Raw genomic sequence first — 23,603 nt, 5'->3', positions numbered from 1 at the left:
ACCCTTCTCCAAATGCGTGGACCGTGATCAAAGTTAGTGTCACTAATGCCCGAGCCGTAACTTACGCGATCATTTGACTCAAAATGTTATGCTACGTGCATCAGTAAGCATTCACGCTCTTAAAATTGAGTTATGTCCGGAAGAAAATTGCAGCATTGCAAAAAAAAAAAAGAAGCGAATGACCGTAGGTACGTTTTCCCAAATAAAGTGGCGGCGTAGTTAATATTTTACGAAAACTGTAAACAATGAAGACACCTTTTTTTCTTGTCTAAGCAAAAGAGTTAGTAGGAAGTGAACGACGAATGGGCCTAACTTGTGTCCCTATGCGGGCTGCGTGCGGCGCTTAAGCCCCTCAGTTATGACACCTACGTTTTCTACGTTTAAGGCATTATTGCAATTTATGTGCGCGTACTTGTAGATGTCTTCAGAATGTGAAATTTCGCCTTTATTGGTGGTATAAGCTGGTATGGAGCATCCATTCTGTCGAGCCCTATAAACTATACAGAATGCTGCTAATGCTAGGAGCCGCAAGATAGATAATATTCATTTTACACATCTGATTCACCCCTTTTGTTGTTCACTTAAAGAGTTCTAATTTCTCCAGTTATAACTAATTCCCGTAGGCCTACCCGCATATGTGTGCAGGCGCCCAAAGAAGTTTTTGCAATACGTTGGCGACAAAAAAACAAAAACAACCCTACCGCAATGCAGTCTTAGCTTGCTTCATGCACTGAAATGTGTGCTCGGCAATTGATTGCGCTACTTGCACGTACACTCTTCAATATCGTGGCGCACCTCCAAGAAACGAAAAAAAAATCACTTGTTCGTGGCTTCCTTGTTCTAAAGAATTTTGCGATGAGTTGTATGCATTGGCACAACTAATTTCTTACGTATATTCTCGAACAGAACACTTGACAGAGCAGGCACGTGTAAATAAGAAATCGCTCTCTTAATAGCGGATAACGGCTAAAACGTGTTACAGGTATAATACTTTCTAAGCATTCAACTGGCAGAGCTATCAGTTCCTTCGGCCTTGAATATTGTTCAAGGCTACATTGCCTATGCTCTCTCCTGCATTTGGTGGGCTTTACAAAAAAGCAATAATTTATTCAATCAATAGTAGTGATTGTCAGATTTTTGTAACCATCCACACCGTGATCTTTAAATACGGAAACGAAACTAACTACAAAACTTAACCTCATAAAGGTCTGTTTGAACATATGTTTTCACGGGAGCTACAAACTCTTAGTAATCGTTCAACCTTACGTTTAGCGAGATGCAGCAGGTTATAAGCAAATAAATGAACACCGCTAGCTGGCTTACAGGGATCAACGGCGAAGTATAATCTGGCACGGGATAAAATAGGATTCTGTATGTACATAGATTGAAGTAATTAAGCGCTTAACTGCTCTTCTATGCTTCGGTATGTTGTGCAGAAAACAGCAGATATGAAAATGGGACCTTTAAGTTTTCATGGTTCGAAAACAACGAAAACAGGAACAACAAACAGAGAGAGGCCCTAAAGGACTTGCGTCTATGCCATCTCTGCATCTCTGCGCGCTTCTTCTCGACGTGTCTGGCAGCGAACTAGCCCAGCTACTGGTATCAGCCATATTTGTTTTCGACGTTCTACCACCGCTGTTAAAATGGGGGCTTGCAATGAGGGGCCGAAGCAATGAATTCTGCACTTACAAGGCATTGTTTATACATGTACTCTGCAGCGCACATAAACGACCACCAGAGACGAGAAGACGAGAAAAGCGTTTGTTCTGGTTGAAGAAAACGTGTGTTCTAAATAGAAGGAATTTACTAGTGATTATTATCTATGGTGACCTCAGTGTCGAAGTAACCTCTCTAAAACACGTAACGTTACGGAATAGCAACATTTTTAATAGCGTGCGTTCTTTCATTAGCTCTTCACACTGATGACATTCATGAAGTAAGGAACAGCTACAGAGTAAACGATTGGCTTGCGTTACGTCGGACGCCGCCCATGGCCTACAAACGACCTTGCACAACAATAAACAGCATATAAGGTTCCCTTGCTACCTGGTGACGTAGCAACAGATTGTTCTCTGTGGTGTTGTTGAATACGCTACACCGACGAGGAAAAAAGACGAAATCGGCATGCAAATGTCTCCTTACCCTGTGTGAACGAAGCTGCCCCACGCACCAACGACATCTTCTATGAACTCCTCCTCTTCGCTTGTGTAGTCCCGAGTTGCCAAGAACTTCTTCCCCAACGAACCCAATGCACCGCTGTACCGGCTTTTGTCCTTTAAAAAAGGCAATGATCCCACCGTGTAAAAAAGGTCCTCGGTGTGCGCCACACCCATCCACTTGGGGAAGAAGCTGTGGGTCGACTTGTACGCGAAGAGGTATCGGTGCGTTTGTATACCCTGCCCTACTGCGTCGTCAGCAAACAATTGCGCGGGGCAGTTAAAAACGGCGTCGGCGAACATTTCACAGATAATGTCACGCACCTCTTCGAAGCTGTGCTCAATTTCATGTCCTCCGAAATAAGCAGACATAACCTCTCTCGCCTTCGAGACAGGAATGTTGAGGGCCTGAGATATGACGATCGTCACCACAGTCCTGCACTGCGTAGCCAGAACTTCGGATGCCTGTGGAAAAGATTCTGTGAGAAAGCTGAAAAACATCGTTCCTTCATCAGTAGTCGTGCCTAGGAGAATGTCCTCGACGTTCAACTTTTGCCAAGGCTTCGATGAAAGAACTGAAAACGGCAGAAATTCGTCTCTGTCTAAGGGTGAGAAGAGCTGCTTCAAAAAGTCCACTCTTCCGAGTTTTTCCATCACAAAACCAGCATCTAGGTTACGAAGACAGTTCACAACGTCCTTGCGCTGTTCATTGAAAGTCACCTTTAAGTCGTAACAGCCCAGCAAAGCCGCGATATTTATTAACTTTCCTTCGCCCCTGAACAAGATGTTCACTACGAGCGAAAGCGGCGATCCACTCTGCAGAAATAGTCTCTTGAACAATCCCTTGCTTTGCGGAGACGCGGCATGAAGAGCCGCTGATGTCGCACCCGCGCTCTGTCCCCCAATAGTGACTTCGTTAGGGTCTCCTCCGAAGCTCGCGATGTTACTTCGCACCCACTTGAGCACCATGTGTTGGTCCCACAGGCCTATGTTGCTCGGCATTTCCGGCGGCTCCAGCGAGAGGAACCCGAAGATGCCCAGGCGGTAATTGAAGGTCACAAAGACGACGTCCGTCAGCGCCACAAAGCTCGCTGGGTCATAAACTAGTAGTGATGAGTCTCCCCACTGGAAAGCCCCTCCGTGAAAATAAACGACAACAGGAAGAAGTCGTTTCGCGCAGTTGCCATCTTTCGTACATGGACCTTGCGATGGCTTCCACACATTGACGTACAGGCAGTCTTCCGTCGCCGTGCTGTAATTCAGTTTAGTGAGTCCGAGCAAGGGCACAGGCACCTGGTGACACGGCAGTGGTTTCGCCGTAGCGTTGTAGACACCAAACCACGGTGACGCCGGCACTGGCTTTCTAAATCTGAGGTCTCTGACGGGCGGCTCGGCGTAAGGTATTCCGAGGTAAGCGTCAATCTTCTTTCTTCCCGCCAACCTCTAGTTGCACGCCTGACACGAGTCCGGAGTCTATCTTCACTACAGCAGCAACGTCGTAACCTGCAGTCTTTGATAGTGACGCAAGTAAAATGGCCGTGAATGCGTTTATAAATGCGGAACAATTGCAGCGGACTGCGCTGCAAGAACACGCCTTCGAAGCGCACCTCATACCTCTGAAGGCTGTCTTTCGGTCTCGTCTACGCAGAATGTTCGCGCTTTCTGGAAGGATGCGAACCGGCGCTATTCACCTCATCCGCAATCAGAGGGAAAAGTTGGCATTGGACTCGATTCAGCGGAACATAAAACGTCGCAGCTATAATTTTTTACTTGCACATTTGTTTCTATCTTCGAAAAAGTTTGAGTGGCCCGAGGACATCCTTCCTTTATTGATGGTTTTCTACCCCACGATAATGGTACATCTTCCTTCCGCGATTCGAAGATCAGGGCCACTTCGCATTCGGCAACCGATAAAGGGTGCGCATTATTGGTGTTTACAAACTGGTCGCGCCAGATGTGAAATGGCCGGAGTGCGCCTCTAATGCGCCATTAAAACACCTCGCACGAAAGTTTCATGAGATGCGATGCCTTGATGTGCTAAGAAAAGCAGGAACTCAGGCAATGGGGCATGGCTTGCAGAAGAGGAAGACACATATTAGAACTGCGTTGTTGCTTCTTAAACATCACCCGGGGTGTTCGCTCCGAGCCAAGAATATTCTTACCATGAAAAATGTCAGCTTGGAAGTTATGGCCTTGATTGACTCTCTGAGGTGCTTTACAATATTAGTAAGCGATGAATGAAAGTGTGCTGAGCATGTACTCCACCCGAACAGTTCTGCGACGTTTGCGTTCCGTAGAAATCGGATTTCGAATACCGGCCGCTGCAGTCGCATTTGCATTGAGGTGAAGGGCAAAAGACGTCCGTGTGCTCTGCGATGTCAGTGCAGGTTAGAGAACTCCATGCGGTCGAAATTAATCCGCATCCGTCTACAGCGTTCCTCAAAACACTAAAGGAGCATCAAGCGCCACAAGAGAAGAGATAAAGGAGGGAGTTGAAGAAAGAAAGAAAGAAAGAAAGAGAGAAAGAAAGAAAGAAAGAAAGAAAGGAAGGAAGGAAGGAAGGAAGGAAGGAAGGAAGGAAGGAAGAAAGAAAGAAAGAAAGAAAGAAAGAAAGAAAGAAAGAAAGAAAGAAAGAAAGAAAGAAAGAAAGAAAGAAAGAAAGAAAGAAAGAAAGAAAGAAAGAAAGAAAGAAAGAAAGAAAGAAAGGAAGAAAGAAAGAGAAATTGTTAATTTCCTTTCGTCCAACATTGGCTCCTAATTAAAACTCTACAAAATAAAATGAGCGCACCGTCTTGTGGCCTGTTTGCTCAAGAAAAGTGCCGACCTGTGGTAATCAAATTTTCCAATTCTAAAGCGAGCGAATGTGTGAAAAAATTTATAAATAATTTGCAAAGAAGTGTGTGAATAAGTGAAGTTTCTACACACTATTGTGTAGCGACTAGGCTCATTCGCAAGAGGCTTTTACTTTTGCAGAATTGTTGCCTGCATCGCCAACATTTAAGCCTCACTACGATAGACTCACTGTGAATAAAAATGTGTTTTTTACGACCACAAGACACGTAGAGTTCGCCTCATACCTCATACCTGATTTAATATCTGCAGCGGGTCCTTGGACCTAAGATATTAAACATATTTTTGGAATATGCCGGAGTGCTTGGCTTGAAGCATTGGCACGGGTCGGTCCGGTATTGCACTGCCTCCAGGATCGGCCCGGGGCATATTAGCGCGGCGCGTTTTTTCTTTCACTCTTTGCTGTCCTATCCTTTACCCCTCCTACTTTCAGCATGTGGCAGCGAGCGTGGCTCGGCTTGAGCCAGTAGGCAGGCCCGTGCTCTTTCCTTTTCCCTCTTCCTCTCAGAAACATCAGTCAGTCAGTCACGATCCGCCCCTGCCGCATTCCGCCTTTTTCATGTTCCTGTGCTGCCACCTCGCGTACAGCGCTGGAAGCTCATTGGAAGGGTACAGTGCGCCCAACCCGGCCGGAGTGAGTGCCGCTGCGGAGCACGTTTTGTAGGAATCTGTCAACGATGGGGTGTCCTGGGCGGCACCTGGAGGATTTCTAGGATTGACTGGTGGCTGTGTGCGAAGTCGAGGCAGGCTGCTCAGCCCACCGAAGAGCAAATTCTTCAGTATCTCCGATCATGCGGCATGCGATGCGATCGCCAGCTGAGCAAGGGCCGCCGCTTCAGAGATGAAGGCTACATTCGGAACATAATGTTCAATGAAATATCCCCGATCAGTAAGACTGGCGTTTTCCGCTGTATATACCTGCCATCCATGAAAGGTGATACTACATCGTGCACGCCGTAGCACAGAAAACGACAGGGGACAACAGTTTTCACAATTCCGCCGCGGTGGCTGAGTGGTTATGGCGCTCGGTTGCTGGCCCGAAAGACGCGGGTTCGATCCCGGCCGCGGCGGCAGAATTTCGATGGAGGCGAAATGTCAGTGCACGTTAAAGAACCCCGGGTGGTCAAAATTTCCGGAGCCCTTCACTACGGCGTCCCTCATAGCCTGAGTCGCTTTGGGACGTTAAACCGCACTAAACCAAACCAAACCAAGTTTTCACAAGCAATCGTTGTGCTCAAGCGCTTCCGAATAGCTACACGAGCGATAAAAGCACAAGCGTACTCGCAACATGGCAGCTCTGCTAGCATTTTACTTTATTTTCCCACAGCACACCGCTGCATAGATTAAACAAGCATGCGCGTCGATAAAGACGTACGCGAGAAGCGCACATTGAGCAATTCCGAAGAAACCACACAGAGCTTTTCATCGTGGATATGATGCGAACACACGCATAACGCACCTTCTGCTTCTTCTGCCTCTTAATGCATGGCACATACCCACATGGGGGTATTGGCCAAGATGTAGTGGCATAAACAAGGAAATTTCCTTAGGAGATTACGACAAAATTGTAGCACCATGCATGAATGCTCTCGTAGCTTCTTTTTCGTTGTTCGCTCCACCGCGCGTTGAAAGCGGCTCACAGCACTTGCCCATTTGGCCTTCTTGCTTGAGAAAGCAAAAAGCGTCGGAACGAAGTCTAAATGCCGCGGTGACAATCGAGGCCTTCCTGCCCATCAATAAAACATTTCGTGATGGACTGCACACGCATTTAACCACAGTACCTCGTCCGCACCTGTCACAAAGTGATTCCCGCACAGTCTTGACGGTGCCAAAGGGCGGCCACGATCGTCGAGCCGGCGAACGGTTTTTATCCACGCTTCGCGTCGAAGGCGGTCCCGGGAAGCGTTCGGAAAGCGAAAAAATCCGAGTTTGCTTCCCTTTACATATTGGGCAATGCAGCTGTATGCAACACATGTCGTAGGCATTGCCAAATGCGTCGCACTGAACGCCCGACGGCTGCAGCAACGCACCCCGCGTAGGAAGCCAGTTTGTTTACACTTCCATGGCCGGTCTCGAGTGGCGCGCGACCCTTCCAATATGTTTCGCGACACCGCCGCCAGGAGATGGGCGCTCTCTCTGGCGGGCTCTCTTCCTGGTAATAATAATAATTGTTTTTTTGGGGAAAGGAAATGGCGCAGTATCTGTCTCATATATCTTTGGACACCTGAACCGCGCCGTAAGGGAAGTGATAAAGGAGATAGTGAAAGAAGAAAGGAAGAATAGGTGCCGTAGTGGAGGGCTCCGGAATAATTTCGACCACCTGGGGATCTTTAACGTGCACTGACATCGCACAGCACACGGGCGCCTTAGCGTTTTTCCTCCATAAAAACGCAGCCGCCGCGGTCGGGTTCGAACCCGGGAACTCCGGATCAGTAGTCGAGCGCCCTAACCACTGAGCCACCGCGGCGGGGCTCTTCCTGGTAGCGCGATTCGTGATTCGGGTGCACGTGCACAGCTCGCAGTATTCGAAAGTGCGCCTTGACTTCAAATCGCGGACGTCACAATTCAACAATTAGCGAAAGGGCAGTGTTTATGGACTCCCTGTATCTGTTCATTACACTAAAAGTTCGGAGTGCTTTTGGCAAAAGAGACGGCGCCTGCGCAACTATCAACACGTGTGATGCCGACTTGATCGCACCCACCGAAATAGGGCTGAATGCTCGTATACGACCCTGCGAAACTTTCGCTCACGCTAAACCTTTGAGTATCTGTTGTTGCGTCACAGATGTAAGGCAAGAGGGACGAACATTGCTCACCGTTTCTATCGGTATAACGTCATTCCGCATTAATATTTCATGTGATATTTAATATCTTTAGTGTGGTGCCATGTTGAACAATAAAACAAACATTTTTGGCGTGTTTGGTTGTCTGTTTAATGCAAATATAACATTGGTTAATGAAATGCATGGCGCAGTTAACGCCATCCTCGGGCACCCATTATCCCCAAAAAATTCTTCTAGGTAACTTTATTTAGCGGACAATAAAGTGGAAATTAGCGCCACCATGTTGTATATCTTATTCTACGCGCTGCCAAACGTTCATTGATACATGCGCTCTTTTCCACTGCAACTTCGTCAGTATGTAGTTAAAGGGACTGTGAAATTATTTCGATGGGCATATTATAGTGCAACAGATCTTTAGAGGTAGTCTTTGTGGCTATTCGAGGCAAATTTTAAAGCTCTGCTTGGAGCCTGTATTCTAGAAATAATTTTTGAAAATCACTGCTCGCAGTAGCGCGCGTAGCGCAGTAGCAGCGTCGTGTGCTCTTCCCTCTTCTGTGTATGACTTGACGTTAATATGTGTATATAGGCATGCTCCTTCAGATAATAAACAGTTGTTAGAAAGTGCTTGTCTTTTGTGTTCGTCCCTTTCCGTATTTTAGTAGCGCTCACCAATACCTTCAAGGATGCATTTCCAACTAGCCCCAGTTGTAGCTCTTTTGACTTTAATTTCCAGTACATCGGGCCTGAATGTTCCTCATCTTCCTCCCCTACTAAAAGTGCACTATTTCGTCAGAATCATCGCAGAAGAAAGGTTCCACACTCGCGCTCTCTCATACGCCCTCAGCCATGGAATTTCCAACCCAGTTCTGACAGCGATGCTTGCAAGTATGGCCCCTGCAAAAAAGACATCCAGACGGCTCTGCAAGATTCTTCGAGCAGAAAGCTGGAGAAAAATGTGGCTCTACAGGATGCACATCAACGTGATATGTGCGACTTTCCTGGATGAAGCAGCCTCACGACAGATGACAAGGAATTTCATCCAACACGCCGAAGCATGCGGCGAACAGCTATGGAAAGCCAACTTTGCTAGCCTTCCAAAAAGACCAAAGAAATTTCTGTCTAATGATCACGGAGCAATCAACCTTTCTGGGCGCACACTGCCTCAACAGGTCAGCAACATCCTAGACAAGGGACCAAAATTTGCACTTCAACCGAAGCCCGGGCCGGCTGAGAACCTCGCGAGGATTCATGAAATAGCAGACAGATTGCCCGACAAGGAAAGAGCCGCATGCATTATTGAAGCAGTGCGAACCATCAGACAGGTTAACCAGCTGAAGCCACGAGACAACACGACAAAAGATACTATCACCTTTCGGACAGGAAACAGCCTCTGCCTGATGACATCGGACAAGACAGGTCGGTTCGTGGTCATTGACAGACGCGTGTATCGAAGTAAGGCTTTGGAAGGACTAAGAAAGAACTTCGATCCCGCCAAAATCAGCAAAAGGAATTTCGCCAAACTTCGGAGCAGTGTGGCTTTGAAATGCGGCTCCACCGGAAATGAAAAGCTGCAGAAACAGATCACAGAGTGCAAGGCGACCTGTCTCAAGCCTTTCTTCACAATCAAGACGCACAAAGAAGGAATGCCTTTCAGTGTCATTGTTGAAGACCGAGGGACCTGGCAACGCTGCTTGTCTCAATTTTTAAGAGCCCATTTTTCGATCCTTCCGATTCGGGACCCATTCATGGTTAAAGGGTCTGAGGAAATCGTAAATTTTTTAAGATCAAGCCCCCCGGTGGTGTGCCTTTCAATTGACGTGGTTGACATGTATTATAGCATTCCACGGAGCGCCGCCTTGAAAGCTGTAGAAGAATGCATTGAACAGTTCGGAACTCTTAGGTTTCAAAACCAGTGTGGAATGAATGTTAACTGCTTTCTTGAATTGGTTGAATGCTACCTGTGCTCCTTGTACGTGGAATTTGGAGGCGAATTGTTTCTGCAAAAAGGAGGCATAAGTATTGGATCTTGTTTGGCACCTGTGCTGTCCGACATGTTTTTGGCACAGGGCAATCGGATGATATCGAGCATACTAAATACGCACAATATTTTAGCTTGCATTAAGTACGTTGATGATTACCTGCTTTGCCTTCCCAACAGCCTAACCGACTCCATAAACGTGGAAGGTATTCTTAATGAATGGAAGAGTGTTTTTCCTGGCCTTGAGTTCACATCTGAAACCCCACAGATTAGATTCCTAGACCTGCTGGTGACTTGCAGCGACAACCACACTTGCTGGGCTTATAAGCCCAGGGCAGAAAAACCACTGTTGCGATTTGATTCTGGTCATTCTAAAATTGTTAAACGAGCTGTAGCAACTTCTTGCCTAAAACTAGCTATAAAAAAATCATGCCCCCACTCGAGTAGTCACAGCATTGTTGAACAGGTTTCCCGATTGAGGGCTTGTGGCTATCCTGAGCAGTTACTTGGCGGCATTGCAGAATGCTTACTAAGGGAAGTTACTGGGTCCGATAAGAATAAAAAACCGAGTTACGAAGGACGCCCCGTTGTGATGCCATACATTCACAACATCTCCCACAGAATAAGGAAGACAGCGAACAAGTACGGAGTTGAGGTGGTTTTTTCAGCTCCCAATAAGCTCATTGGAATGTGCAAAAAGGTGAACGAAAATGAAGACCACAAAAAGAAACCTGGGTGCAACGTCAAACACATCACCTATCGAGAGTGTGAAGAAAACGTCATTTACAGCATTCCACTTAGCTGTCAACGAACCTACGTAGGGCAAACGGGTAGATGCCTGAACAAGAGGCTCAAAGAGCACGAAAGATTATGCGAGCAAGTAGCGAAATCAGGAAACCTGGCACCACATTGCGCACACTGCAAATGCACCCCGATGCTAAACAACACCAAGGTAATAGGTCGGGCCAGAAACAGACGGGAACGCGAAATTATCGAAGCTTTCGCTATGGACGTTGCTCCAGATAACCAATGCATCAGCTCCCCTTCGGTGATGCTAGGGAGAACCGAATTAAACTACCTCAGGAATAGCAATCTTCGGCTGTTGTAAAGGCATGTGTTGATATTTTATTATTATATATTTTTCCTTCATATCGCTCTTGTCAGCGTCGTGTGCTCTTCTCTCTTCTGTGTATGACTTGACGTTAATATGTGTATATAGGCATGCTCCTTCAGATAATAAACAGTTGTTAGAAAGCGCTCGTCTTGTGTGTTCGTCCCTTTCCGTATTTTGGTAGCGCTCACCAATACCTTCAAGGATGCATTTCTAACTAGCCCCAGTTGTAGCTCTTTTAACCACGCGTCCCCTACTCCGATGATGTCAGTGGGCAGACTAGGGGTGAGCTTGAAGGCTGGCCTCCACGAAGTTAGCGCGCAGGTCAGAAGGGGTGCGGCGTCTATGCCTGCTGCGACTGCGTTCGTAGAATTGCCTGCTGCATGGCATCGCGCTACATCATGCCGCAGGGCGTGGTGACTGAGTTCACGAAGTGAGCGGTCGGATTTATGCATCCTCACACACAAACAGTATGAAGTCTCTGCCGACTTCTTTTGTAGCAGTTACTTTGTTTAGAGTTCCCTATGTTCGATGTGCACTTTGCTCAATTTTTGCTTGTTTTTCCATCCATTGCGTAACACTGTTAATTATCGCTGTTTGTTCTCGCTTTCGATTTGTTCTGCTTTTACATGGGTTTCTTTATTTATTTTAGCTTGCATTTGTTTTTCTGTATTACCTTTTGTATGGCTTAGGTTTTATTTTTCTTTGTTTATTCGTGCTATATATTATGTACCACTCGCCTTTGTAATGCTTTGTAATGTATTGCAATAAAGGATACTAAATGAAATGCTCTCGAATTCTACTCTTAAAGCTACTTAAGCATCCACATAATTTTTCTCTACCTCAACATTCCGTGATATAGCAATGCCTTAACAGCAGTGGATGAATCGCGCGTTATAGAGTGGCAACCGTTCTGTGACTTTTTCTCCCGCCTCGTAATTTCGCGCTTTTTTTTTCACTGTTCAGGGGCGAACGTCCCTAGAGAGCAAAACGTTCGGGGGCATGGACGCTGGTTTTTTCATGCATTCGGCGGGCAGTGCTTTCTTTACAGCGTTGCTACCATTCTTAAGAGCGATGAGAGAGGAGTGGAGCCTTGGTGCACGTAGCAAAACGATATTGTTACTTTAGGACCTGCAGTAACCACAATGTCTTAGTTTGCCCTGTTTGTAGCTTGCTGGTACAGTCTCTTGCTAGAACGTGAAGTCCAAACACATTTAAACCACATGACATGAGTCGAATAACCACTTGTAATAAATAAATACTTGTGTTAATCCACAGCACTTGGCAAGTTGCGCCGTACAGTTTTGAAAAAGTTGGCGCCCTTTTCCGGCTGATTTCTGGTTCACCAAGGCTCACATCATAATTTTTTTCTCTGCTTAGATAAGGCCGGTCTCGTCAACTTCAAGCTGATTTGCAGTGCTCATGTGTCGCGTCACAATATTAAATTACCAATTAATATATTTTGCACGTTTAAAAGTTATGGGGCGTTAAGGAACAAAACGTCACATTTTGCTCACTCTCCCCTGCTTGCGTTACAATGTGTTTGCTGAGCAGGCTGACTGTCTGAAAATGAAATGAGCAGGAAAATGCGGCAAAGGACATGAAGGACGATTGACCACGCGTTCGGGCTTCTCCGGTAGTCGTCTTTCTGCTTTCTCGTATTTCCGTGAGCGAGTATTTTAGAGATTTTCAACGCAACACGTGTTGTGACGTGAAATTTCTTAATTGACGTCGAATATGGCTTACTTTAAGTTGCTCAAGAAGCAGAGTATACACTACCGAAAGTGTTCATCAAGTCCAGAGATGGCTCTGGCTCCGTCCCACAAGCCGCCACATTTTGAACGTATGGGCTTCTACGGAAGCCACGCTACCACGGGGCACCAGCCTTGCTGCTACCACGAAAAGATTTCAGGCACCACCTCTTCGATAGAGTGAGCCGCAGCGGCGGCTAAGTGGTCTGCTGACCACTGGGCTGTTGACCCGAAAGACGCGGGTTCGATCCCGGCCGCGGTGGTCGAATTTCGATGGAGGTGATATTCTAGGGGCCCGTGCACTGAGCAATGTCAGCACACGTTAAAGAACCCCAGGTGGTCAAAATTTCCGGAGCCCTTCACTACGGTGTCCTTCCTAGCCTGAGTCCCTTTGGGACGTAAGGGTGGCGAGGTAAGGCTGATATGTCGTTCACCACTGGGTCCCAACATGTCGTCGCTTTGGTGATACCGCGTGTGCGCATTGTCATTGCTTTGTTCTTCAATAAATTAGTGCCGTGAATGTATGGCCCCGAGGACTCCGTGGGCATTTAGGCTGTCTGCAAAACACCAACACTAAGAAAATAGGTGTTTCTATTTCAATTATCGCTCACTATCATTTCTATCGGCTGAACTATCTGTTCTATCGCTTTCCTTTGGCCCCATACCGATGCTTCAGAGAAATTTTGCAAAAATTCCTTGAGCTAAGAAGTTCAGAATAGAATGAAACCCTTTACTGGAACAAACTTTCATTCACAGAGGAGGTCATTTGCAAGAAAAACCATCTTAAATGTTAGGGACTTCACACAATTATGCTAATAAATATATAATTAGGGCAGCCTGGTGATTCGTGTCGAAGGGGAGTTCGAAGACACTGACAAGACTATGCCATATGAGTTTTTGAAAGCTGAGAAGTTAGTCTCTGGAGCCCTGCACTGCGACAAAATCCGGTGTCTTATTCTGCACAAGCCGAAATCAGAGTTCCTAAATGAGCGCATGAGAGGGTGAGGGCGGAATCTGTGCGAGGACCCTCTTATGCTACTTATGTCATAAAGATTCTGGCAGCCTTAATGTCATAGGCAGCTTAAGAGGGTTCTCACATAGCTTCCGCTCTCACCGTTTGACTACGTTCCTGCGCGGAACCTGCGGTAATGCAGGACGTATCACGTCCGCCGCTATGTACGTGGGTGGCGCTGGTGAACTCATGGTTCGGTTACACTACAAATGAATACCGCCGAAAGCAAAAGATTAGACAGCCATCGCCGTAGCTCAGTCGGTAGAGCACCGGACGCGAAGTTCGGGGGTCATGGGTTCAGATGCCACCGGCGGCATGTGGTTGCTTTCTGCTTTTATAAATCCACCACTGATGAAAACTACAAATTAAAAAAAGACATCCCCTATGTTCCTTGGTTCCGGTAACTGTTGGCTCCCGTCGTGTATGAACTAACAGCAGCCTAACAACAGAGGGCTTAACAGAACATTAAATCTTTGTTCACAAATAGTCACAGATTTAAAGGTTCACAGCCAGGTACGTACAGCTCCAGAACTGAGCACACCGTACATGGGGCAAAAGGTGAAAAAAGATTTATTCTTTCTTGTTCAGTGTACAAGAATTCTTTTCTCACTTCATTTCTACTACAGAGGCTTCATACATAAGTTTCATACCTGCTTGATTAGGGGAGCGAAATGCACAGGCTTTGAAGTGGCGGGTGATTAAAGTTTTTGTTTTAGGAGGATTGGCACTTTTATAAAATATGTCGTTTCTTTTCTTCGGAATTAAACTGAAAGAAACACCCTGAAGGTGGGTCACATGCCTGTGTTATAAATTCAGTCTCGCAGCGCGGAGTTAAAAAGCGATCAGTAACCTCCCTTTTAGTTTGATTTTAAGGTTTTCAATAGTAGTGGACTAATTTATGCCTGCTCCATCAAGCGCGTCACATTTTGAAAACCTGTTTCTGATATGCATAATATAGTATACTCTGCTTTATTGACATCGAACCTGGGCGCGAGTCACACCTTTCCTATCACTCTCTGGAGAAACCAAGGGCAAGGTCGAGGAATGCGTTTAAGTAAAATCCGTTGCACATTCTCGCCTATGGCACTACTCCAATCCAGAAACTGAATCTCACGATGCGAATGCCCTAACATGAATACCATCGGTGCTGTTTGATATTACGCGCTTGTGCAGCACTTCTTGCAGCTGCCCTCATATTCTTATTCTATGTCGACATCGAACTTCTAGTCTTTTCTCTTTATGTCACAGCCCCACCACTGCATATTAGTGCCTCTTACCCGTATCTATCCTCGTAAGGTAGCCTTTGCTATACTTAGGCTAGCAAAGGAAACCATCCAAGATGTTCCAGGCTGCGCTTGTGCACTACTACAAAGGACTGATAACCATGAAACTCCAAACGCATGCAGCCGTTCAAGTGAGTAGGGAAAACCTTCCTACCAAAGACAGCGACCGATTTCCTTTCACCTCTAAAGACTTGAGCATGCTCTAAAGCTTTACTTTTAATACCAAGGGCTGCGCTAAAGGGGTGAACATTTATGGCAATTCCCCCTTTCTGTGAGCCACGGTCCACCTTGAGTGATTCTTTTATAGCACATTGATTTTGTACGGTTTATTATCTCAGTAACAAGCATGTTTGCCGTGTAAAGAAGAAAAAGGCTAAAAAGTACGGAGTCCTTCAGTACCACATTCACTGCAGTCTTCACGTGCTGAGCAGTCTTGCATTCAAACACGCTACCGCACAGGCTGCAAGCACAAGCATTCCGGGTAGGCGGATGCTCTGCGGTGACGAGGACGCAGAGCGGCCTTTCCCCGGGTGTGGTAATTTCTTCTTGGTCGTGACGCTTGAGCCCGGCTTTATTGGCTTAGCCGTCGTGGTAGCCCTTGTCCCCTTGGACAAATCACTGAAACAGAGCGAAATGGCCGAATAACAACAACTTTCATCGCATTTCATCGGCGGCATTTTTCCTTTTTTGTTGTTTCCTGAAGGTTATGCGAGAAGTATTAAGCAAAGTGAATGCGTTCCCACTCAATGTGCGCTTAAATCTGCTCGTTTAGCGCGAAGAGAAAGCCGGTAAGAATGAACGAAGGTCCAGCGGCCGTCCTTCTTCCGTCAGCAGTGTTTACGGCCAGGGAGGAATGTGCCCAGCGAGGACGGAGAAGATTTTCTTCTCACGAAGGTCTTGTTTGATGTCTTATTCTGTTAAAATTTACACTTATAAATGTATAATATTGGGTATTGAGCTCGCTCTTGTTTCACTGTAAACTGATGCCATTGTCATATCTTCCACAACTCGCATTTAGAAGACGTGAAGCCCAAGAGTACTGGGACGCCACCCACGCATGAACCCAAATACCAGTGGAAGATTTCGCAAAATAAAAAAATAATCAAGCTATACGTCTTACGAAGCAAGTATACAGCTCTGCGCGTGACTTGCTGTCGGCATCAAAAGTCTGAGGGACGCCGTATTCTAAAAAAAACCGAGTCACTGCGCATACAGTGGCAAGCAACCAGGAATTCGCATGGGCAAAGTGTGCTGTGCACTCTGAAAGGCCGGATGCATTATGTCCTGGCTCCCTCTTGACGGAGTGCGAAAGTTAAAATGTCTTTTGCTTCCGGGCACTTCGCAGACATTCATCTCGAGAGCAGCTTTAAATTATACTCCTACTCCAAAAAATTGAACTGCCATAAAGTTTTTGTTTCTAAGAAGCACGAATATGATTTCAGTGTGAAAATTCTCAGTTTTTATCAATTATTCTTTAGACACGTGACAATCCCCCTTCCATAAAAATTTAATCTTCTTTCTTTTTCTGAATGTTCCGAGTACACGCAACTTTGTCTGGTGTTTTACAGCACTGATATATTTTTGCGCTTCCTGGCACATATCTCTCAAAACATCCCAATGAGTGAACAAATCTAAACTTCTCGGCAGGCACTTTCTGGACTCCATTGCGGTAGCAAAACTACATGCGACAAAGAAAACCAACTAACTGCGAAAGTCAGTCATATAAGTTCTCCCGAAACGATAAATGAGCTTGACTGGTGATTCTACGAAAACACGAAAATTTCGAGGATGAAAGCGAGAAAGGCAATTAACTAGCGAGGTATGCAAATTGCGGATACAAGTGAAATGTAACTGAAAAAAGGAAACAAAACGCACTTACCGCGCATGAGTATAAAATCAGTAGGTTTTTCTCTATCGGCTGCTTCAAAACATAAGGACATCGGCTGGGGCTAATAGGTAGCGAGCTCAACAATTGTATTTAGTATCGGTGGCTAGTGGTTTCCGGTCAATGCGCCATTTTTAACGCTCCCGTCTGCATGGCATCCTAATGTTCGCTAACAACTGAACACACAAAGTTGATGACAAAACTTGTTTTGCTTTCAGATACCAAATTGTTGCAATGCTATGCAATGAGAAGAGCAACCACCTACTTTCTGGGCATCATTTATTTCTGTGCCTCACAGGCACAACGACGGGCGCCAGGCCTCTCTTTGAGGAAATAATTAGTGCTTTCCTCCAAACCGCGTCGCCACCACTTTTGGCAGATAAGCACCCTCTTGAAGACGTGACGAAATGTTTCTCTTTTTCACGTGTGTCAATAGCGGAAGAAACACCTTTCCTTTCCTAGAAGACCACCGTACAGACAACGTGTATTGTATCCTTCAAGGACAGTAAAATTAAAACACGGAGCCAGCCTGGACGAAGTGCAAGCAGAAATCGCTCTTGCACCCATGACAATTTTCAACAGCGCTAGTTTTTCTTATACCTTTTGTAGAGGACTGGCTTCCACAGTTCGCATCGCTGGCGCTTGTTGTCTCGAATGACGGTGTAGTTGTTCGGCTTCAACACCAACACTCGGCGGTTTTCCATCGTGTACTCGGGCCACTCCACATCCGGGTGTGGAATCACCGGTTTCCTGCAGCGTTGATTTACGAAAAAGAAAAGTAAGCATACTCAATGGTCTCAGTCGAGCATACAACAAGCATGTAAACGATTTCTGCATGCACACAGACATTAAATAATGTCCTCAGTAGGAAACTGCATGGAAGCGCGTTGAAAGGATGCTTGCCAAAGCAACTGAGGGTAGCAGACGAACTTCTCAAAAACAAAATCGAACTTCTCAAAAACGATAACAGAAAAAAAAGCAGTCTACTGAACGCCCTTTTAAGAGTAAAAACAAACTCTTGAATGAGTAGATAAACAAAAACATCAAAATATCAGGAATTATTGAAGAGAAATACTGTAGCCACACTGCTTAAATTTCGCCGCGCAGGTATCAGTGAAATTCTGCGAAACGCTGGCAGAGTTTGTTTTGAACTATATTCCCACCAGAGAAAAAAAAAAACTTAACCCTCTCTAAAGCTGATGAAATGTTAGTAGCTATATGCCAGTTCCTGACCAAAATGATAGTTACTACGCGTCCATAGAGCCTGGAGGCGTTAGTGGACATTGCAGTTGTTTATAAATTGGTGTATTTGTTCTTATATTTTTATTCTTAAAATTAAAAATCAGAACTTTTTTTAATGTGAGGAAGCTGGTTGCGTCCAGAGCCAGAGATATATTCAAGATCCACACCCTTTTCTGCCTAATCTCCGCCATTACATAAACTATAGTTTGTGGAGGATAATACGAAGGCAATTTTAGCACTCTGGTTATTAGCTTAAGCGGAATGCAATATCAGTGGTTTTCGTGCAAATACATCCGCATATATCGAAGCGAAATGCTACCCACGCTAGTTCTGTCGCTGAAAGTTCGCACCTTGCGAACACCGTCATGCTGCATTGAGTAACCTATCCACAACCATGTCAAAGATCCATGAACGATTTGCACACAAGCGTTGCTGGAAAATCTTGAATCAAAGTGTGGGTTTGCTTTTTCATTTTAGATGGTACCTGGCAGAAATAAGGTTAATTGCATGTATAGGCATAAAACACATGGGGCACAGGCGCGCAAAAGCACACGAAACGTCCCAATTTGCGATAAGTAACGCGTGAGTACTGTTTCACCGCCCCTTTGCTCTCGGCATAATCCTGCCAGAAAATGATGTGGTTTTTTTTATAACTTGAAAGCTCATTTTTGCTGTGTTTGCGGCGTTGTGTTCTACGCCAATGGGATTTTTCGGTCCTTTTGTTGTAAATATATTTAAGAATGCTCTCACTTTATGAAGTGCGCAATATCAACAAAAAATTGTCATTGCATTTTATGTATTAAAGTAATTTGCCGACAACAAAGTACAAAAATTGTTTGGTTAGGTTTTGTGGTTATTTGTTATGGGCACTTAGGAATTTGAATCATTTTGTTGTACAATATTTTCTTTAATGGCCTGCATTTTTTTCTTGGTACGTTTCTTGTGAGTGCTTCAAACCATCCGAACCTCATTCAGTACGTTTTATTGTTTCTTGAAGGAATTTTGAGTAAAATATATGAACTTGATAAAAAATGCTCTAATGTAATGATAAGTGGTTTCCTTGAATGCGCTGTGAATAATTGTTTTCCTAATGGCTGCTTAGCAGAACACGTGGTTTGCAGAAAAAAAAATTCGATGGTCAGAGGTGCACACTGATAGGAATAAAGTTGCTGTACAGATATGTTCATTGCAATTCGTCCGGCCTACACAGTATCACGAATGAAGGTAGGCTTATTGGGGTAAATATCATTCATTGCAGCAAAAACACTAATTATGCTGCCTAAATTGGAGCTACTAATTCGAGATGTACTTTTGAATGCTCAGTGTCCTCTAAGGTTGAACCTTAGTATGTTTTTTTTTTTGTCGCTAAAGTCTTAATTGGGCCACATTTTAGAACCCCTGTGAGCAAATTTGGCGGTGATTGCCTGCTCCGCCGTCATACAACGGTAGAAAATGAACTTCATACACGCAAGGCTATGACTATGGTGCGAAAATGTACACCCAGCGCATTCTTGGCGCCTGAGGGTATTTCTTACCCGGTTCGAGCGAAAGAATTGAAAGCACCAACGAGTTCCTTCATGAACTCTTCTTCTTCCTTGGTGTAATCCTGAGTCGCCAGGAATTTCTTTCCCATTTTTCCGAAGGGCTCTGTATAGCGGCTTTTGTCCTTGATGAAGGGGAGGGAGCCGAGGGTATACATCACGTCTTCGCCGTGAGCTACGCCCATCCAGTTGGGATAGAAACTGTGAGATGGCCTGTAGGCGAACTCGTATCTGTACGTCTTGATCCCACTCTCAGAGACACTGTCCGCGAACAGCAGTGCAGGGCAGTAGAAGAGTGCGTCGCCGATCATCTCCCCCAAAATGTCTCGAAGTTGTTCATAGGTGAGGTCCTCGTCACCATCTCTGAAGTAAGAGCCTACGATGCGGCGCGCTTGGAACAAGGGAGCGCCGAACACCTGAGTTATCGTGACCGTGGAAGCAGTCCTGTATTGCGTCAAGAGCACTTCGATAACCTTAGGAAACGACTCAGTAGCGAAATGAAAAAAAATACCGGCTTCGTTTTCCGTGGTTCCCAACATCACTTCTTTGACGTTAAGCTTGTTCCAGGTCTCAGGCGAAGAAACGGAGAAAGGTAGGAATTCGTCGTTATCTACCGGAGTAAACGCGTGCTGCACGAAGTCGAGTTTCTCGAGCTTTTGGATCAGTTCAGCTGGTTCTAGATCACGTAGGCATTTAATGGCTTCTGCTAACTGCTCGTCGAGCGTCTTCTTAGGATCGTAGCAGCCGAGTGTCCCGGATACGTTGATGAACCTTCCTTTACCTTTGAAGTAGTCACTTGTGGCGAGGCTCAAGGGAGCTCCGCTTTGCATTATTGCCCTTTTGAACAGCCCCTTGCTGTGCGGACTGACGGCATGTAGTGCGACCGAGATGGCACCAGCGCTCTGGCCGTCGATTGTGACGTCATCCGGATCACCGCCGAAGGAGGCGATGTTCTTGCGAACCCATTTCAGGGCTAGATTTTGATCCCAGAGGCCAACGTTGCCTGGCAACTCCGGAACTTCGAGGGACAAGAAGCCGTGAAGGCCCACGCGATAGTTGAAAGTGACGAATACAACGTCAGACAGGGCGACGAAATTCGCCGGATCGTGGAGAAAAAGGGCGGAATCTCCCCACTGGAAACCACCGCCGTGAATAAAGACGATTACCGGAAGCTTTCCTACGCAGCTTCCTCTTTCTGGACACGCCGAGGAGGGCAACCAGACGTTGATCTGAAGGCAGTCCTCCGACGAGCCAGAGTAGTTGAGTGACAGACTCGCGACAAGAGGAACTGGAAGCTGGCGACACGGCTTTGGCTTACTCGATGCATTGTAGACTCCTTCCCAGGGAGACACTGGCACGGGTTTTCGAAACCGCAGGTCGCCAATAGGAGGCTGGGCGTACGGTATTCCGAGGTAGGCGTACAGTTCTTTGCCACCGACTAGCATCCTCTGGCCGCTCAGAAGTCCGGAGTCAATTCTTACGACAGGGGCATCGCTTGTAGCAGCGCCGGTTGCGAGCAGACACCATAGTGAAATTTTCACCACTAACACAGAGACACAGCAGCTATCAGGGAGGGAGACCGCTGAAGACTTTGGCATATTGTTACGGAGATCAACGTGCCGTTCTGTTACACCAGCCGAATATCACTATGAGAAAAGATGTGGCTCGCGAGGCGAGCGTCCCTTTCTAGATCGATGAGGGAACAGCCTATCTTCTTTTCTTTGAGGTGTCCCGTCTCATTGGCCATTCGATTTGCCCTTGAGGTATTGGTCGGAAAGAGGGTCTCTGCTTTAACAAGGTTCATGTGCAATCGCTTCTACCTTTTCGTGGAAGGTACCTTAAACCTGATACATTGCCAAGAAAACCTGTGCGTTTGCTTTCGGCGGGGCTTCTGGTTTCCTTTTCCTTGTTCTGTTTATCGATTCTGCCACAAACAGACGCCGTGGCACCTAGTGCGGACGGGCTGTTTCGCTGTCATGGTTCTAGATACGAATCTCTATGAGAGAGGAAGCCCGACAGCCATAGGCCGTTCTTTTTTTTTGAAGAAAGTTCGATTTTTAAGGTTTTTCTGACGCAGTAACACAAGTTCAATGTTTCTACTGCAGCAAATTTAAAGCTGACAAAGATCCTTCGAGATAAGGCACCAAAAGAACCTACGACAATATCGAACTATATGGACGCAGTTGCGTGTGACTGCGATTATTCGAGATATGCCCGGTCGCACCTCACGTAACAAAATGATAAATCCTTATGCCGGCCGCTTTGAGCATAATCAAACAAGCATTAGAAACCTCTGCGGCAGAGAGAGGCAATGAACTTTATTGAGAAGCTGGTGTTTAGAGATCCTTTACGATCAGATGGGTGGGGTCCTCATTCAAGAACTCCAGTGGCCCAAGCTGCTTCACGATCCTGGCCGATGAGCTATAGATGATCTTCCTAAAAAACGCTAGTCACTTAATCATCCCACTGTTTGTAATATGTATGTGGCCTCTAAATGTTCAGTCTGGTCCGCACACTGAAACGAAACGTGTAAAAGTGTGGGACCTGCGTCACACCAATGGCAGGTGTCAGGTTATTGAGTAGGACACATTTTGCTGTATTTATCTTGGTTTCGAAGTGAGTTTGTCTGTATTTGGCGCCAGTCTACAGCATCCGCTGTGCTTAGCTTTTTGTGTGGTGTAGAGTATTTCCTGCGGTTAGTTCATTTTTTTTCAATTCATTTAATTTTATTTGTTTTTCTGATTTAAGGAAACCGGAGCAAAGGCAAAAAGCAAGAAGCCTGAAAAATGCCACTGCTCCCTATGCAGTTCAGCAGACAGGCATCAGAAACATATAGAACCACAACTGCGAACAGTTTCTTCCCCTTTTGGCGACAAAAGTGATAAAACAAACAACACTGAAAGGCCATACCTGCTAACAAAGCACAAGAAAAATAAATCAAATGAATTCAATGTTTTTTTACAATATTACATTCTTACGGAATTTTTTGAGAATTGGCTTACTGAAATCAAGTAGTTTTTCAGTGCGATTAAATAGAGACGGTATTTGGAACTGTACGTGTTGCCTAGGGTAGTTTGTCCTGACTATAGGGATTTTTCTACTGTGTTTGGGGAAGCAATAATGTGCAGCGGAGTTTTGCTGCGCTGTAACTTTTCTGGTTCTGGATATGTTGTAAGAGCCTATAACAGTATAATTGTTTAGCATCAGTGAATACTTTGTGAATAATGGATCTGTCGGTAAGTATTGTGGATGCCCATGGTAGTTTTCAAATATGCGCAGGACTCGCTTGTGTAGAGTAATCAGCTTATGAAAATTGCCCTGCGTGGTTGTTCCCTAGATTAGCGAGCAATAAGACATTCTGGAGTAGAAAAGCGTATGATATAGTAAGGTTCTAAGCCGTTGTGGTACCAATAGGCTTACTTTATAAATACAACCTACTGCCTTACTTAACTCGGCCGCGAGTTTCGACACGTGAACGTTCCATGACAAGTTGTCCTGAAACAGCACACCCAAAAATTTTTGAACCTTAACCCGCTCTAGACTGACACCATGAAAATTAAGGTCAATATTAGAGGTGATTGGTTTATTTACGGCCGCGAATATCATATACTTTGTATTTCTGATATTCAGCTGCAAGTAATTTGTTTTAAAGACAGCCTGAAAGCAGTTCAAAGTTATAATTAACCTCATATTGAAGTTAAATAAGTGAATCACTCACGAAAAAAATAACGTTAGTGTCGTCTGCGTACAAAATTATTTTCGGAGAGTTTAGTAGGCTGCAAAGATTTTTTACATAGATTAAAAACAATAGCGGTCCGAGAATAGACCCCTGGGGAACACCATTCTTTACTTTGGGATATGAAGAATATTTTTGATATGTGAACGGAATGAATGTGAGGTGAGCATGGGAATGACTCACTTGCTTAATTAGCGCTCGAGCGATGTCTTGAGCCGCCTAGTTTCCCTCTAATCCAGAATAGCCCGGTATTCAAGTAGATCTGTGATGTT

The 23,603-nt window shown here is 45.5% G+C and overlaps 1 protein-coding gene across 1 annotated transcript; it reads right to left on the bottom strand.

Moving 5' to 3' along the window:
• Positions 1–2,141: 2,141 nt before the first annotated feature.
• LOC144094480 (uncharacterized) lies at positions 2,142–21,380 on the bottom strand. The gene is given in 6 exon segments (XM_077628408.1): positions 2,142–3,590; positions 3,592–3,669; positions 8,629–8,686; positions 15,348–15,545; positions 17,413–17,562; positions 19,590–21,380. Coding segments are annotated over 6 exon segments (3,537 nt in total). The 5' UTR covers positions 21,194–21,380.
• Positions 21,381–23,603: the final 2,223 nt, after the last annotated feature.

Source organism: Amblyomma americanum, chromosome 6, assembly GCF_052857255.1.
Source record: "Amblyomma americanum isolate KBUSLIRL-KWMA chromosome 6, ASM5285725v1, whole genome shotgun sequence".
Taxonomy (NCBI): domain Eukaryota; kingdom Metazoa; phylum Arthropoda; class Arachnida; order Ixodida; family Ixodidae; genus Amblyomma; species Amblyomma americanum.
This window is presented reverse-complemented; position numbering and strand designations above follow the sequence as displayed.